Source organism: Castanea sativa, chromosome 11 (assembly GCF_040712315.1).
Source record: "Castanea sativa cultivar Marrone di Chiusa Pesio chromosome 11, ASM4071231v1".
NCBI lineage: Eukaryota > Viridiplantae > Streptophyta > Magnoliopsida > Fagales > Fagaceae > Castanea > Castanea sativa.
The window spans coordinates 43,704,284-43,723,215 of record NC_134023.1 but is presented as its reverse complement, the minus strand read 5'-3'; the positions used below and the strand labels follow the sequence as shown (position 1 = coordinate 43,723,215).

The 18,932-nt window shown below is 34.2% G+C and overlaps 2 protein-coding genes and 1 non-coding gene across 3 annotated transcripts; 1 reads left to right on the top strand and 2 right to left on the bottom strand.

Moving 5' to 3' along the window:
- The first annotated feature begins 1,958 nt into the window (after positions 1-1,958).
- On the top strand, positions 1,959-2,942 carry LOC142616550 (agamous-like MADS-box protein AGL8 homolog). The gene has a single exon (XM_075789379.1). It carries the CDS (start codon positions 1,959-1,961, stop codon positions 2,940-2,942), a length of 984 nt encoding a protein of 327 aa, XP_075645494.1.
- Positions 2,943-6,443: 3,501 nt separating this feature from the next.
- On the bottom strand, positions 6,444-6,516 carry TRNAR-UCU (transfer RNA arginine (anticodon UCU)). The gene has a single exon. It is a non-coding gene; the product is annotated as a tRNA-Arg (tRNA).
- Positions 6,517-8,281: 1,765 nt separating this feature from the next.
- On the bottom strand, positions 8,282-17,675 carry LOC142615518 (pyruvate kinase 1, cytosolic-like). Its single transcript, XM_075788256.1, has 16 exons — positions 17,448-17,675; positions 16,392-16,488; positions 15,862-15,959; positions 15,520-15,675; positions 14,374-14,451; positions 13,918-14,049; positions 13,370-13,450; positions 13,046-13,117; positions 12,700-12,789; positions 12,355-12,499; positions 12,030-12,118; positions 11,059-11,154; positions 10,857-10,924; positions 10,645-10,744; positions 10,147-10,206; positions 8,282-8,944 (listed from the first exon to the last, which is right to left on the bottom strand). Exons 1-16 carry the CDS (start codon positions 17,514-17,516, stop codon positions 8,792-8,794), a joined length of 1,584 nt encoding a protein of 527 aa, XP_075644371.1. The 5' UTR covers positions 17,517-17,675; the 3' UTR covers positions 8,282-8,791.
- Between the last annotated feature and the right edge of the window lie 1,257 nt (positions 17,676-18,932).

Genomic DNA, 18,932 nt, shown 5'->3' with positions numbered 1-18,932 from the left:
AAGAAAATTACGAGCCATGGTTTTAGCAAGGGGTTTGCTGAGCATCTCCACTACTATCTATCTATTATTTTTTGATAGGCAAATTAGCCCAAATATATAGAGTTTTTTTTTTTTAAATCATAATTATAGAGTTCTGTTTCAACTCCTATACCCAATACACATAAATATAAAAATAAAAATTTTAAAAACTCCTATACCCAATAAATATAGGCTTTTCTTCTCAAAAAAAGAAAAAGAAAAAAAAGAGAGAGATAAAAAGACAGGCTTTGTTTTTAAACTCACATGTACCTTTTTAACTCTGATAATAAAACTTTTTGGGTGTTATATATATATATATATACATGTTTCAATCTTGTAGTTGTAAACATAACATCCTCGCTTCTTCTTTTTTTCGTGGTTTAGTATATAAGAATGTCTTAATGAACTCATAATATTCAGAGAGAGAGAGAGATAGTAGCATGCTAGAGCTGTTTCCTTTTAGTAGAATATATGTTAATCGACCAACGCACATTAAACTCTTGGGATTTCACCGTAAAATAGTGAAACATATAATTGAAAAATTATTTTTACTGTATTATCATGTTGACAATCAAACACGGTAAAATAAAAATATTTTACATTTGCAAATATTTTACTTCGAAACAAACGGAGTGGTACGGTTATAACTATTCCTTAGGAATAACCATTTGGTTGTTTGATTGTGTTTTTATTACAAGTAATAGTCATTTCTTAGGGATATCTATTCTTTAAAATGAAGAATAACAATTCCTTACCAAAATGGTTTCAATAACTATTCTTTAACCTGCATAATAAATAAAAAAATAAAAAATTACTAAAAGACCCCCAACACTAATAACTCTCTCTCTCTCTCTCTCTCTCAAGAATCAATTCATAATTTTTTTACTATTTTTTGGCTTCGTTATTCTCCATATTAATTTTTTCTACTATTATTATCACTGTTGGTTCTACATTCAAAGCTCAATGATGTGAAAAGAGTCAATGCTAGCATGTTCTTTGTTATGATTTGGTATTAAAATTTTGAAAATTATAAATTGTATTTAGTTTTGTATTTATAAATTGGTATCTATATGTTGTGATAAAAATAACTATATTACTATGATATGATGTTATGAATTTTTTAAATTTTTTAAGATTAATTAATAAAAATAAAAATAATACTAATCAATTAATCATATATATTTTTTCAATTTATAAAAGGATAGATATTAAGCCATATGGCAAAATATATATCTTTTTTTAAAATGGTATTTTAGGAAATTTGACAAAAATATAAGAGCAAGACTTAGGTACAGTACTTAAGTGCTATTCTTTAAGTTTTTCTCTTAAGATTGTCATGTGGCTTTTTTCTCATGATGGCCGGAAGTGTATTTTTTAAATTAAGTAGCCACATGATAGAATTTTAAGAAGGAAACTTAAGGAACAACACCTAAGATACTGTACATAAGTTTTATCCAAAATATAATGGCATTCCACGATCTTAACATAGATTCAGGCTTCCATTACAGTGTTATCACCAAACAAATGCATAGGAATAGTTCTGTTATTCCAGCTTTTTGTATTACTTGTAATACTTTTTTTTTTAGATGAATTATTACTTATAATACTTATTCCTATTACAATGTAATAATTATTATAGTGTAGCACGTACCCTAAAGTTTAATTTCTCCGGAATTCATATAGCTATGAATTTAAATCACAAGAATTTTAAATTCTCAGGAATCAGAAATCAACCGAACACTGCCTAAGCCAATTATATTGTGAGTTTTATTCTTTCAATCAAGTGTACAATTTTAGACCATTAATGTTTCAAGTAGATCATGTTTAGCTCTTTTAGTGTCCAAAATTAAGAACTGATATATATATGTTCTTCAATTTTTTCTGTCCAAATATATATCTATATTCTAACTACATCGATCTCTGTTCTATTAGTTTAGAAAATGGGTCGTGGAAAACTAACCATGAAACTCATGGAGAGTGAGAAATCTCGTAATGTGACTTTTCAGAAGAGAAAGAAGGGCCTAATGAAGAAGGCTTATGAGTTCTCCACCCTCTGTGGAGTTGAAACCTGTATGATCATCTATGGTCCTAAACTTCAGATTCGACCAATGGAGCTTGAAACTTGGCCCCAAAACCATGAAGAAGTTGTCAAAATGATTAACAAGTACAAGGTCAATATTAGGCATAAACGTTCTAGGGGAAGCACTACTTTGCCCGACTTTTTTCAAGAGAGGAACAAGAAGGTAGACATTGAGATTTCAAGATTACGCAAGAACATTTTCAAGGCAAAGTACCCAACATGGGATGATCGCATTGAAACATTGCCTCAGGATCAACTAATGGCTTTTCTTGATGTTTTGGATGCAAAGTTTGAAGCTATGACAAGGAGGATGAAGATGTTGCAAGGAAAGCAGCTTATGGTAGGTGGTCATGTTTCTCATAACCCTGAATTAACCAAAAACCATTTTGATAACATGCAAATGCAAGCCTTACAGTGTCAAGACTCTTCAATAAAGCCACTTGATATTCAGTGGCCAACTCAGTTCCAAACCACCCAAGGATCTCACATGGTACCAATTGATACAAGTCATTATGGTGATCATATGGACAATTCTTTCCTGAATCTTTTGTATGGTGAGGATTGGACTCAATTTGATGCAGTGTTTTCCAACAATATTGTTCAATATGCTCCATTGAATGATCCGTCTAATTACAATATGATACATGGCATGTTGGAGAACACAATCTTGAACAATCCTAGTGCCTCCATGAACTACAATGACCTGACCAGACAATTCAGTACTCCACAATATGTGCAGTACCCTATGTTGCCAAATATTTCATCTCAAATGCCTGGTTTTCAAGTGAATGAGTTATATGATATCGGCCAGTTTAATATGAAGGACAAGAATGCCATGATTTAGATTAGCTAATCTTGAAGATTAGGACTTTCATACTTTTTTTTTTTTTGAGAAGATTAGGACTTTCATACTTGAATGTTAGTTAGCTTTGGTTTTCACGTACTTAGTTGTTTAACCTTGGTTCTTATTTTAATTTTTTGTCAAGGATGTGAGAGCCTTGGCTTATAATTTTGGAGGCTTGTTTCAAGTATTTATGACTCCAAAATCCTATTGGATCTTCTTCCATTTATTTATTCTGGTTTTTTTTTTTTTTGAGAAAGAAAACCCGAAATATTAATAAGAAACAGAAGCCAAATCTGCAAGATAAAAGTGCGAAACTTGTGGAGGTATATCTTCTATCTACACAAGAAAACCTATGATACGGCGTGCATGCCTAACTAGGTCATGAGCTACAGAGTTTCCATTTCTACATACACGAGAAAAACTAATACAATAAAAATGCTCTGCATAGAGGCAAATATCCTGAATCAAAAGACCAAAAGAAGCTACTGAGGGAGAGGAATCCTTTCGTGCATTAGTCACTATAGCAGAATCTCCTTCAAGAATAGCTAAAAAAATGCCAACCTCAAGAGAGAAAGCTAAAGCTCTACTGGCAGCAACGGCTTTAATGTCCACAATAGAATGGAGGAGAGCAAAAATTCTCGGACATGGAAGCAATAACCAAACCTTTGTTATCACGAATAATGGCTCCAATACCAGTAGTACCTTCTTTTTGAAAAAACAACCCCATCAAAATTTATTTTGAAAACAGTTATTGGAGGTGGAGACCACAAAACTGGTTGTCGAAGATGGCGGGTAGAATTGGCTGTGACTGGGTTGTGCAGCTTGATATTCATCCAAAGAATCATGGGCTTGTTGAATCACAATCTGAATCGGAAAAGTTAGGGGAGAGGACCTGATCGAATTTCTCCTAAACCAGATCGTCCAAACCATTTAAGCAAACAAAACTAAATCCAATTTTGTCTCCATAACATGAAGAACCAGTTGGGAAAATCTGCAAATTGTAGGCTTTGTCGAAAACTCCACTGGCTGTCCATATCCCAGACCAAAGTAAGATGTGAACAAGACCATAGCGCGTGCAGAACATCTTCCGAGTCATGATTGCGGTGATCACTTATAGTTGAATCAATTACGGTCCTACGAGCCAGACTAGCTTTCGTAGGAATTGCATTCCGACAAGCTCTCCACAGAAAATTGCGGACCTTATTAGGTGCAAAAATACTCCAAATTTTTTTCCAAAAGGAACTAGACTACGTGACCTGAGCTAAGGAGTTTGGGTAAAGGCTTTTGGTAGAACAAAAATAACCTAACCTAACCAAATAACACCTAATTGCACATAAGGCCAGAAGAGGGAGTCCTCAGCATCAACGTGACTCAAGGGAATTTTCCTAACAATCTCAACTTCCTCCTAGTTTAGAATTGTTGGTAGAATGTCCATATTCTAGTGGCTAGAAAACGAATTAATAAGGTAACTAACAGTGGCTTCTTTCAATTTTGGCCACCATGGGAGATTGGATTCTTGGAGAAGTGATTGAGGGAAGCCAATTGTCAAACCAAATCTTGGTTGAAGCACCGTTACCTATTCTCCACTTTGCACCTCTTTTAATAACATCTTTACCCTGTAAAATGATTTTCCAAGCATAAGAACCTGATCTCGACTCCTTTGCTTCCATAATAGAGCAATTTGGAAAAAACCTCGATTTAAAAACTCAATTGAATAATGAGTTTTTATTATGTAACAGTTGCCAAGTCTGCTTAGCCAATAGAGCATCATTAAAAAGAGGTAAATCCTTAAAACTCATGCCTTCTTTTGATTTGGATTTACACATATCCTCCCATTTAACCCAATTAATTTTTTGACAATATCCACGATGTCCCCACCAAAATTTACGGATCAGACTTTCAAGTTCATGGCAAAGACGCAGAGGCAACTTGAAACAGCTTATAGAATAAGTTGGGATATCCTGCATTACAGCTTTAATCAACACTTCTCTATCTACCTATGATAATAGCTTCTCTTCTCAACCTTGAAGTTTCCTCTGCACTCTTTCTTTGATGTAATCAAAACTCGTTTTCTTTCATCTATCCACAAGAGAGGACAACCCTAAATATTTATCATAGTGCACAATTTTAGGGACACCTAAAGAGTTTTTAATCTCTTGTTTCATCTCATCATAAGTGGATTTGCTGAAGAACAAAGAAGTTTTCCCCCTATTAACCTGCTGTCCTAATATTGCCTCATAGTTTGCCAAAATATCTACCACCTTTTGACAATCATTCCTATTAGCTCTGCAAAAAAGAAGACTATCATCTGCAAAAAAAACAAATGAATTAGTCTAGGACTTCTTTTACAAAGTGAGAAACCTTGAATAGAACCATCCAAACCAGCTTGAGTAATTAAGCTATGCAAACCCTCAGTGCAAAGGAGGAAAAGAAAAGGAGAAAATGAATCTCCTTGATGAATCCCTCTAGTGGGTTTAATCAAACCCTTGGGTTCCCTATTTAACAAAATAGAGTAGAAAACAGATTTAACACATGTCATCATAAGAATGATCCATTTTTCATTGAATCCTAACTTCCTCATAATATCCTCCAAGAAACCCTACTTCACCCTATCATAGGCTTTACTCATATCAAGTTTAAAAGTCATATACCCCATTTTACCACTCTTGTGATTATGCATGCTGTGAAGGGTCTCAAATGCTACAAGAATGTTATCAGAAATAAAAACGATTCTTTGTGAAAGCACTCTAATGTTCAGTAATAATGGATAGTAAAATTTTCTTAAATCTATTAGCTAGAACCTTAGAAAAAATATTATAAAGCACACTGCATAAACTGATAGGTCGATATTTAGTAACCGACACAGGACTCTTAACCTTAGGGACAAGGGTAATAAAAGTATGATTAAGAGGGTAATTGAGATAAGACAAGATAGTTTGAGAGACATCACTACCAATTAGATCCCAATAATTTGGTAAAAAATAGAGGGCATACTGTCCGAACCTGAAGCTTTGAGAGGGGCCATTTGCTTTAAAGCAATTTGAACTTCCAATGCTGTGAACTCATGAGTAAGCTGAATGTACATCTCATCAGTAACAATTTTTTTTCAACTGGGCTTAGAAGAGGTGAACAGATCTTGATAGAAAGCAATTAGAGAATCAGCCACTTCATCAGGCTTTGTACACCACTGTCCCGAAGAGTTATAAATACCTGTAATTTTATTCCTTCTGTGTCTCTAAGTCGCCCTGCTATGGCAATAATTAGAATTCTTATCCCCTCAAAGAAGCCAAAAAGTCTTAGAGCGTTGTTTCCACAGCCTATTTTCCTTAACCAGCAAGTCATTAATTTCAGATTTCAGACCTCTAACCCGAGAGTTGCAACCTGATAAAATAGCTATCTGCTCAGCCCGAACAAGTTGTTTCAGATTGATTACTAATTAAATTGAGGCTGCTCAGACTTGAAAATATCAGCCCAAAAAATAAATTTAAAAAAATCCAAAAACACGCCCAGTGGGACTCGAACCCACAATCGCCTGATTAGAAGTCAGACGCCTTATCCATTAGGCCATGGGCGCTTCTCTTGTCATGTATGGCTTAATAATTATATTTTAATGAAACTAATTAGGGTGGATTCTGAAACATTTCCTAGTCTTTTTTTTTTTTTTTTTTTTTTGGTGAGAAGAACTTTTCCTAGCTGAAAACGGAATAGAAAATCAAGTTATGAATAAGGCAGCATGTTGCCTAATTTATCAAACGAACCACTTGGATGAATTAAATTTTAGCCTTGGAAAGTAGATGAACAAACAAAAGTAATGCATACTCTCTCAAAAAAAAAATAATAATAATAATGCATACTATTACTGGTTATAATTTAAGCTCATCATTAACATTACTTTTTTATCCAACAGTAATAGTCTGCCACTTAAAATTTTTTGTAAAAATATTATGAAAGTGTTGTGAATTTACCATTTCTCAAACAGTAATTTGGTTTTTCCTTTAAATTAAAAACAATGTTCGGGATATTATTGAGAAAACATGGCCATTTTAATTTAAAATTTTTATATTTTGCCTAATTTTAGGAAAATTAGAATGGACTAAAAAGATAACACTCGTCCTCCGGCAAATAGTTGAGAACAGCAATCTTGTAAATTTGCATATTTTTGGCTTCCCAGAAGAATCCCAGTTCAACGTCAGTAATATCATTCTCTCTAGTATCTACAAAAAAATAAATAAATAAAAAATTTCATATTTCCTACCAAAGAGCAAGTACTTCTATGTAGGGGTATTCACCAAACCGCACCAAAACCACCCGTAATATAGCATAATCGCACCGCACCGCACTGCATGGAGCATTGCAATTTGCGATTTTATAATAAGAAAACTGCACAAACCACACTCTCTCTACATATTAATATATTTATTTTTTAAATATTAAATATATTATTAATAGTTTAATAGGCCTAGTTTTTAAAACAAAAACAAAAAGTTTAATAATCCTAGTAAGTGTTGATTAGGAAAGACAGCATAAAATAAAGAAAAACTAACTCAATAGTTTAAAACTTGGCCCAAAATAAAGGAAAAAATAAATTTTGCAGTTATGATTTTGGCTAAACCCTAAATCGCACTGCACCGCACATGTAACCGCAAAATTGAGATGTGGTACAGTTATGATTTTAGCTAAATTGCACCGCAAAGTGCGGTGCTACAACTGGTCCAAAACCACACCGCACCGCACCACAAACACACCCATGCATCAGAAACTCCCATGATCCCATCACTAGCTTATGAACTCACGTTTATGCAAAGCCATTTTGGGTTGCACATGCTTGAGGAGTAGCTCGCGTTTAATTTTTGAGTACTGCTTTATATACGTATGATAAATAAGTACCACTTTTAGTTTGGTGTCATCACAATTTGGCCTGCAAACTTTTAATCCCTACATTTGCCCCACCTAGTGTGAGTTTGAATAGCACTGATAAATGGGGCATTTGGCATTTTTTCCCTCTCGTGCACTGTTCACGAGACCTGCAAGTATGGATAAACACAAATTTTGCTTTAAAACTGGGTCCGGCGACACTATTCACACATTTAAAAATGATTTTGCTACAGTAGTTTCAGTAATAAGTTTTCAGCAAAAAGTAGTATCCAAATAGACACCAAAAGTTTGAATAAAAATTAAATTCTTAAGATCCTGTCCAAATTAGCAAATTTTGCATTTTTGTTGAGAAATAACCTCATGAGTTGGCCTTTTCAATTGCTACAAATTCATGTTCTATTGTTCTATGATGATGTTATTAATCTTTGAACATCTTGATACTCTAGACACAATAAAACACTCCATGAACAACTATGTTGGTGTATTAAGAGGTCTCCAAACTGAAGCACAATATCACTGACTTAGGTCAACCTGTCATTCATGCTTAAACAATAATCCTCACAACAATTTTTATGCGCTCAAAACTGTATATAATGGCAACTCCAACTATATAGGCCCTAGCATTGGTAACCTTGGGAGTAAAATCTGCATGTAAAAACAGATGAATTCCTCAGCAGATGGGTGCTACTATGCTCTTATACAGACTGGTCGCCCCCTACAACTTTTACATAACAACCCAAAATAAAAGAGTTGAATCCACAACAGCTTCCTTCAAGAACATGTAGAGATGTGTACTACACAGAAAAGATAAGGTTTGATGACTTCAACTAAGTTGAGCAAAAGAGTAAGAACTGCCGTCTGTCTTAGTGTACAACCTCTTGCACATACCTTTTGCTTATTTTTGAACACAAAATGGCAAGCAGTAGAGAACTCCAAATAAAAATATACTCGAAAAAAAAAATGCCAGAGCAGTTCTAATCTTCCAACTCAATGATCTTCACAACAGACGCATCACCAACTTTCTGGAAGACAACTACACGATCATGAGGCTTTATGACACCAGACGCCTTGCCATGATCCAAAGCAACTTTTAGAATCGATTCATTTGCTGCATTTGTTGACTCAGCCTGCAAAAACCGAGCATGATCATCTAATGGGGTAGTAAAGCAAAACTTAGGAAAGGGAAATATCAGCCGATGATAGACAAATCATCATCATAAATATTCTATGATATTATCAAAAGAAATGAATATGCCACATTATGTAGTACTTAGTACATGCATCCTTAGCTACACAAATATTTCTAGACATTTCTACCAATCACTTCTATACCATACCTAATATCTCTATAACTCAACAGTGTTTCGGCAAAAGGCCTGAGAAACCAAACTAAGTCCACAATTCAGTTGTTCTGAACTCAGTAGGCTTGGATAGGGTCAACAGGATTGGATCAAGAATGGTAATATTGACTTCTGGGCCAAGAGCCCTTGTAACTCAACTGGAACCTCCTAGTTTTTTTAATGGAGATGTCCAAGATTCAAATCCTCCCTCCCCCAAAAACTTCTAGATGGTGTGGAGTCTTGTTGGTTGACACCCCAAATTTGCATCATAGGCACAATTTGAAGATTCTAAATTTTTTACTTCTATTCCTAAACAACACTTACAATTTGCATTTTTTCACCAACACATCTAGCCAAACTAACCCTCATTGCTTTACTCGTGTGAAATAGCATATCTGCAATTGATGACTAGGGAATAAAAATAATAGGATTCTAGTAATTATGTGAAAATTTTTCTTTTTTTTTGATAAGTAAGAAAGTAATTATGTGAAACTTAACCTTAGGGGTATGTTTGAGATTGGTGGAGAGGAGAGGGTAAGGGGTGGCTAGAAAATTCATCCAAGCAAAGGTTAAGGTCAAAACCAAAACTGTCATTATACATAAGATTGTAACAATACCAGTCATTAAGATTGAGAATAACTTATATCAATTTTTCTTTTGGCTGAAATCTTATATCATGAATGTCAAAAGAAAAAAATAAAATAAAATAAAGATTGTGGACAATAGCAAGATACAATAGTCAATGAATTTTAGTTCAGTAAAACATACTATCTTGTTGTAAAATGAGAAATCTATTAGAGTGGGTGCATTAGCTCAATGAAATTCCATTTGTGTGACTTCTATCTTCTACACTTTTAAGAGGAGAAGGGAGGGGGGAGGGGTGGGGGGACAAAATAATTAAGTTATACAATTTAGAGAGAGAGATGATAATACACCTCCAATTTTGTATTTGAGTAAAAGTATCTCAATCAACAAAATGTAATTCTTACCGGATGTCGAGGATCTGCAAGCGTGGGAAAAAGGCCTCTAACAATTAGTGATTGCCTTGCCTGACAGAAAATCATCAAAAGAAAAAGGTATCAATAATAAGCATCAGTTGCAGTCATATGATGCAATGCCTAATGCAAGAACTAATTTGGAAAAAAATGAATTAAGATAATATTTGCTTCTTTAGTGGCTGTTGCTGCTTCAGACCTGGAATTGAGCTCCTAACTTTATAGGGCTTGGAGGCAAGGGTGGCAACGTTTGACATGATTCACAAACATGACACGATTTTTTGCAGGTTAGTTTATAGTGTTAATAAATTTGGGTCAAAGTGGGCCACTTTAACCCCACTTTTACCGGGTCCGGTTCCTTGGTTTAACGTAGAACTACTTCCCAACAAGTCAAGAACAATAAAATGCCTCAATCTAGTGTCTGTCAGAGAGAGAAAGATAAGTTGCCGCAACAGAAGCCTTAAAATAAAAAAATAAATTAAAATTATGTACCTCAAAAGCACCAGTAAAAGTCCAGCAGAGTTGATTTGTTTGAAGCCGAGGGATGACAACAGACAAGACAGGCATTGTTGGCCTGTATTTTGCAATTAACCTGAATAAAAAGAGAACAAAACTAATTTTTATGAAAACTCAATGTCCCAAGATACCCATGTGCATAACCACAAATAAAAAGGTAAAAAAATATAAAAAGAAAGGGGGAAGACCTTGCAGCTCTTCCAGATGAAGTGAAGCAAATAATTACAGAGGCCTTCACCTTGATGGCTGCACGAACCTACACAAGGGAAAAAGAAATTTTTTTAGCAGGGACTGAATATCTTTCATTTATCAAATAAAAACCTCTTCTTCATCAGCAATCTATATGATGGTAACAATAGAATAAATTTAATGCAGGAACGTCACAAGTACCGCAGAGGAAGCAATAGATTCCAAGTGGGTCATTGGTTCTCCAACATATTTGACAGTATTCTTGTAGTATAGGTCGTGATTGAAAACCTTCTCTGCCTGCAGTCAGAATTTTAGTTAATAACCTTTAATCTAAAATGTACACATTGAGGAGACACAAAGTTCAGGGCCATAATTTTCTCTGTTGAATAAACTTTTGATGATCCAGACCATGGCATATGTGCCATAATAACAACAAAGATTATTTCATTCTCTTCAAATTTTGAAATTTGTATCACTGTCAAACAAGACCTGTGCAAATGATCAGCAGCCAAGGCCAGCATGTGACAGAAGTAACCCCAAAGATTGATAAAGATAGAGAGAAGAAAATAATACTTAATTCATTTGAGGAAAAAATTTATAAAGCGGGGAACAAGAAGAAGCAGAATATCTATATCTAACCACAAAAAGTCCTGCAAACTTTTGAGAAGAATATATGTATAATTAATAGGAAGTCCCTGCTGAGATGACTCTCTGCCAATAAAATGTTTATTCCAACAAAAGACAGTACAATTAAGCTGGAGACATAAAATTTTTACTGATGAGGAATAATAAGTCTAATCATTTTTAGATAAAAAGACTGGATTTAAAGTCTTCTGCATCAAGGTTTAGAACAAAAAGCTAGGGTAGTCACCATTTCGAAAACCCATGTAAGGCATTTTACCAGTTGGACTTAAGACTACGAATGTCCACTTGCATGCTGAGGCCCTATTTTTAATTTTTATGAGTGCATGCTGAGGCACTATTTGAAACAAAAACAAAATCTTATGAACCGCACCAGTGTTGTGACTCATAAGGAGCTTTAGATGGAAATAAGATAACAGTGAAGCTAATTGGGATACAGACCCCTATTTTTTCAGAATTAAAATTCCCCTAGTGCCTGTACAAGGTGGGGGTTGAGAGAGAAACTACAAAAGAAAAATAGCAACATTTACCTCTGCAGAAATTTTTCCAACAATAGAAATGGTCTCTACTGGGTACAATCCCCGCAGGGTCTCTGCACCTAGAAGAATCGCATCACTCCCTGAAAAACAAACAGCCCTAAAAAATATAAGATTCCAGACTGGTCACGCCTATATTATTATTTGAAGATGTCAGCAATTCTCAAGAAAATACAATATGAATGAGTGCTAAAACAATAGGAGAGGTATATTCTCTCACATTAAAAGATAGAAAAGACATCCAGAAAACACTGATACAATGGCCATCCACCAAAAGAAATAAGTAGAACATTTTCAATGACAGAATTCTGAAATTTACCATCCAATACTGCATTGGCAACATCTGTTGCTTCAGCACGAGTAGGTCTCAGGTTGTCAGTCATACTGTCCACAACACGAGTAACCACTGCTGGCTTTCCAGCCATGTTGCACTTGTAAACAGCAGCCTTTTGAAATAAAAACACCTGAAAATTTCAGAGGAGTTACCAGCATGTCATTACGGGTCCCTGATGGTGCACAAACATAAACCAACCTAACAGTTAAAAAAACACAAGTGGTAATCCAACATCCAGAGTGTAGGATCAAGCCTGTAACCTCATCCTGAATCCAAGGCCCATTGACTAGCAACATCAAATTGATAACATGTTCAGATTTGAAAACTGACCTTCTCTGGTGGGAGATCTATCCCCAAGTTCCCACGCGAGATAATGATACCATCTGCTTCTTTTAGGATCTCATCAAAATGAGTCAACCCCTGCAAGAATACATGAGAAAGAAGAAAGTGCAGATTCAAAATCAAATTCAAGCACAATAAATTTAAAAGGGAAAGCTTGTTGACTGTTTATGTATGACTCCTATTCTTACTGTCATTCCTTACCACCACTTCAACAATTAGACACGGATGGTCATACCCACAAGAAATGGGGGTAAGCATACCGTTTGTGTCTTAGCGGTAAATATGGTGGTTAGGAGATGGTTAAAAGAATATAACTTTTGTTAGTGCACCTCACCTCTACGTTTTCAATCTTCGCAAAAATTTGAGTTTGATGGAGGCCACCTAATTTAGAAATAAATTCCCGGGCCTGCACAATGGCAAGAACAATCACAGCTGAATGTAAGAATTAATTAAAAGAAAAAAACTTATTGCAGTAAATTATAAATTTAAGCCAACCCATCATTAAGTTAAGAGCCAATAAAAAAGAGCAAGGATAAAGATGGAAGCTAATATAAGAGAACGAGAACAAATAAGATGGGGAGAGAGGGGGTGGTTGGATAATATAATTGACTTAAGAAAAATGAACTAGACAAGAATTCCCAGCAGGAATAATTCTTACATGGCGAATATCTTCTGCATGCCGTGTAATCGACAACGAGAGGAAGTCTATATTGTTTCTAGCACCCCATGTCCTTATAACCTGATTTCAATCAACAAAATGCATGAAAGAAGTTAATAAGAACACATCAATCTTTTAGAGGGGAAACTGCACCAATCTTTTTCATATAGTTGGCCCCAAAACCAATTTTGCATAATCAAGACATACATAATCTTTGTAATGTGAAAGACAATCATAATATATCAATGGATTACCAGAAGTATTCATTAATCATATCATTTTAAGTAATGTCAATAAAGCAGGGCCCAATGACACTATTAATGGAATTATGAGGAACATAAGCCTAATAAATATGACTATAAAACTTTTTGGTGGATATCAGAAGGGATGACAATCAAGCAATGTCACCAAAAGTTATATTTTTCAAAAAAAGAAACACCATAGTAAAGGTTCCCATTGCAAACATTAATGAGTGATAAGAAATTTATTAACACCTTTCATGGCTGATTTTGTGTGCTCATAGTGTCTGGTGCAAACAGAGAACTTACCTCCTTATCTTTATCAGTGAGTGTAGGTAGATCAATACGAATTTGGGAGACATGCAATGTGTACAGCGACCCAGACAAGGTAGCAGAATTCTTTATCAAGCAAACCACATCATCACCATTCACCTCAGAGACCTGCATAGTGAAATTGGAATTCATGACATTCTTGAATTACAGACAACCATATAAAATCCAATTTTTGAACTTTCTTGAATTTATACAGCCTTTTATTTTTCTTAGTACAGATACTTGGCATTGCCTGTAAGAATAAGCATGCTTGAGATGGGCAGCCTAGTAGCAACCTAGTTACTTCTGTCTCATTCTTAAAAACGTGATCATGACAGATAATGTCTGACTAGGCAAATAGGTGATTCGACATGCCTAATTTCATAAGTTACATATCGGGTCCAATCAGCATGTACCTTATAATTAAATTCATTTTTTTCACCGTTGCCTTACCTCCAGCCATACTGAGGTAGTTTCATTCCCTGTAAAGAGGTATTGACCAATAAATATAGTGTCTCCCTTCTTCACTGCCTGCAAAGAATAAGTTAACTTCAAACACGGAAATAGTGCAACCAAACATGTCGCTGCAATGAATCAAATGTAATATAATAAATATATATACAAATAACTAGAATATTATTCTACAATTCTCCTTATGTTCATCATAGATGTAGGAGAGGGAGCCAGAAAAAACAATAGGTGGAAAAAGAAATATCTTCGAAAGAAGATACAATCTCATGAGGAATTCCAGCTTACTATCTCAAAAAAAAAAAGACATGGCAGAGCAGAAAATCCTTCTTAGCAGTGTACTAACTTTGTAGACAAGTGCAAACATCTAATTTAGCTCAAAATCCCTAAAGAAAGGCATAGGCAGCAAGGATTAAACACAAACACTTTCCTTCAGTTTAAAGATTTTGAATTTAATGTTTTTGGCCTTCACTATTTTTATTTCCAATTTCTAAAAATAAAAGTTCTCAGAAATCTTCACTGAGTGATATAATTTGAGATTCCAAAAAATGAGTGATTCCTTTTTATACATGATAGTGAAGACATACAGCAAGAACGAGCCTCCCGGTCAGAAATAATACTCAAACAATCAAGTTTGAAAAAAAAAAAAAAAAAACAGTGCATACATAAGTTGCAATTACTTCAAGAACATTAAAAAAGTTGCAGTAAATCAGGGTAAAATTGTGAAGAAGTCCATAATAAAGAAGAACATGCACTCCCACCATATGAGAAAATTCCATTAGACAAATTGATTATAGTAACTTTTTTACTTTGTATAGTGACAATCTGAACAAATACCTAATGATTAGTATGGTCTAGAGACTGTCAAGGAAACCAAAAGACAGTCAACTGAATATATGTAGCATAGGTGTAAAACTGTAATTCATATTCTGTTTAAAACAAATAGAAAGATAAAGCAGAATTATGCCAATAATACGATGGTTTTCAGCAAGGCAAAACAGCTTGTAGCATTTGGACCTAAACTAAACATTTATCTTACAGAAATGGCCTAACCCTTGTCAGAATGTCAATTTTATATTAAGCCAAAAATGAATATATATTATTATGAAAACAAAACAATAAAATGCTTACCTTTGATAACCCACTAAAGTTTATGGGTAAGAGATTTGAAGTAGCTTCTTTTTCTTGATCAGGTGTCAGGATGACCAATGTATCAGCTTGAAGGGATATGGGGTGCTCAGTTTTGTTGACAACTTGCAGTTCCGGACCCCCAGTATCGAGCATTACCTGAATTAGAGGGGAAAAAAAATTAAGTTCACATTATCCATCTTTGCAAGGCATAGAATTCAAAGAGTAAATTGGGGTAGCAAGTCATTTCAGGGGGGAAATCGCATTATTAGCCAAAATTGACCACAAATGGTTAATATGAACATAAACTATGAAAAGTATTGAACACAAGAATGTCAGGCTTACTGCACAGAGCTTCTTGGTATTCTTGACAGCAGTCCTTAAGTTTTCCAGTGTCTCTTGGTGAAATTGAGTATCACCCAATGAGAAATCGAACCTTGCCACTAACATATACCCAAAAAAATAAATATGAACATAAGTACATTAAATTTAACCCCAAAAATAAGTCCAAATCTGACAGTAGAACTTAGTAAGGGGAAACCCACTGTACAAGAAAAGTAAAAACAAAAAGTACATGTTAACTTGATGACTTGTTTTAGTCTGTTTGAAAAACATATAGATGCAAAAGAAAGTAGAGTTTTTAGTATGTATTTCTCAATATTTGTGACCAAGTAAATACAAACCTCCAATCAACTGAGCAAGAGAACTTAGTGAGTTCCATTAAACAAATTATTCCATATCTCTCAGAACCCGCAAAAACAATGACATAAAGACTCATATAACGTACAATATGCTCTCTCAAGTCTCAATTATCAACCATGGATAAAGCAAAATAGAAGAGATAAGGAATATAAAGGCAACAGGTCCGGAAATACCAGACATTCCCGCCTGCAAACAACCGGAAATGATCTCAACAGATCGTGATTTTGGACCAAGCGTTCCAACAATCTTCGTCATTGCAGGAAAGAAACTCTGCAGAGAACATCTCATTAGAAACATGAATGACAAAACATAAACTTGTGTCAATCCTAAACAAAGATTCCACAGATAATCAATACAATTTTTCCTATCCCAAATTTTTTTTTTCAGTTTCATTACCAGGTAAATTAAGTAAACAATAGAACAACAACCGAGCCTTAATCCAAAAGTTTTATCCTCAACATGCTAGTCTGCGTCAGTCAAAAGTATTATTTTCTGCCATTCAGTTCTGTCCAATCTCATACTCTCAATTACTTCCTTAATTAACATGTCTTTTTTTACTAATTCTACTAATATTATTTTTGCTCTTCCTCTACTTTTTTCCATTCCCTCAACTTGAATCAACTCACTCTTTTTCATTGGTGCATTAATCGCTCTCTTCTGATCAATGATCAAACCATCTAAAGCAACTCTCCTCATTTTTTCGTCAATAAGTACAACCCCTATCTATAAGAGAATTATCTTATTTCGAATCATATCTTTGTGTAATTCCACTTATCCGTCTCATGAATAAAGTAAACAAATTCACCAGTATCCTAATATCCTAATAATATAAACAAATTCACAAGTATCCTAATATTTTAGGCTTTTTGGTACAAGTAATTATTTATCATAAGCAAATGCTAGTATTAAGCACTTCTGAGAGGTGAAATTATGTTGTTTAAAGGTCCCATATATCAATCACATTTCAATCTACTTTTTTTTAATAATATTTTCTCAAACATTTTCTCAGCAACCAAACGGATCGATAACAAGCAGAACATGGTGGGGGACCAAAGAAGATTATAAATAAAAAAACCCAACACTTTTACCCAAAAAAAACTATGTTTTTGTTTGCTCAAGTAACAAACAAACAAAGAAAACTTAACTCTGAAAATTAAAGTAACCCTTTTCCTTGACTTTTGGTTTGAATTAATAACAGTGTCACAGAGAGTGGAAAGTGAAACACTTACAGGCTTTGATGGCTCGAGAATTGAGGCCATTCTTATGGGCTCCTCAAGGAGCAAGTGATTGGAATGCATTTTCTGATGATCAAGAGAGAGACACACACACACACAGACTGATCTGGATGAAACAGACAGACAGTGGGAAGATGAGGAATGTGAATTATGAAAAAACCAGTACTATGATCAAAGGTCGCGTCAGTTATGAGTTTCTTAGTTATCTACTCTCTATTGTTTTTATTATAGCTTTCTTGTTTGTTTTATAGAAAGCGAGAGGGGTAATGGTATACAGTGGAGTCAATGGTCATGTGGACCCGTAGACAACGTGGTCGTGGAATGTAAAGTCAAAAAAAGAAGGAAAGAAATCACTGTGAAATGAAGGAGACACGAAAACTATGGGTGGTAAAACAAAGGTTTCACTGTTAACTAAAGGAATATGCTTGGGTCCAAAACCAAACATTAAAATTTTTTTAACCCGTCCGGTCGGGAAAATTTTAGGATCCCTCACTTTTTGGTGCCACAATTTTAATGTAACAGACGGTAAGAAGTAAAGAAAAATAATTAGTTTATGCTAAAAAGCAATCACAGTCTAGTATATAAGATAATTGCGGAGAAATTGTATGATACTTGGTGTTCACTTTCTAGTGCATTGGGTGAGTATTAATATTCTCTAAACTTCAGGGGTCATTTGGTACAGGATATTGCTTTAAGATTTTTAAAATGTTGAAAAATTCTTACATTTAGTTACAAATCACACAAGTATTTGGATTCTCACTTAACTCACTTCTTTTAGGAATGTAAATTCCCTTTGAAACAGATGAGTATCTAAATTCCTAAACTTAAAAAAAGTACATTTGTTATAAATGGACTATTTTACCATTTGTTATCCAAATTCCAAAACCAAATGTAAAAAATTTAAGAGCTGTAATGTTATTCTAGTAATATTATTTAAGTGTTGTGGAAATACGTGTGAGTAAAAAAGTGTTATAGAAAATAAAAATACTTGTTGTGTTGTTTAAACAACGAAAACTGTTATTTAAATAACGTTACCAAACATGCCCTAAACCTATCTAGTCGGGAAAAATTTTAGGATCACTCGCTTTTTGCTGCAATAATTTTGATGTAACAGACTGTGAGTAGTAAAGAAAAATAACTAGTCTATGCTAAAAAGTCAATGACAGTCTATTACATAAGATAATTACGGAGAAATTGTGTGATACTTGATGTTCACTTTCCAATGCATTGGGTGAGTATTAACATTCTCTCGGGGTAATGTTTTAAGATTCTTGGAAATATTGAAAAATTCTTACATTTGGTTGCAAATCACACAAATATCTAGATTTCCACCTAACCTTTTTTTTAGGAATGTGGATCCCCCTTAACAAGTGGGTATCTAAATTTTCAAACTTCAAAAAAAAAAAAATACATTTGTTATAAATTGACAATTTTACCATTTTTTTTTTACTTATCATTTAACCAATGGAGATAAAACAT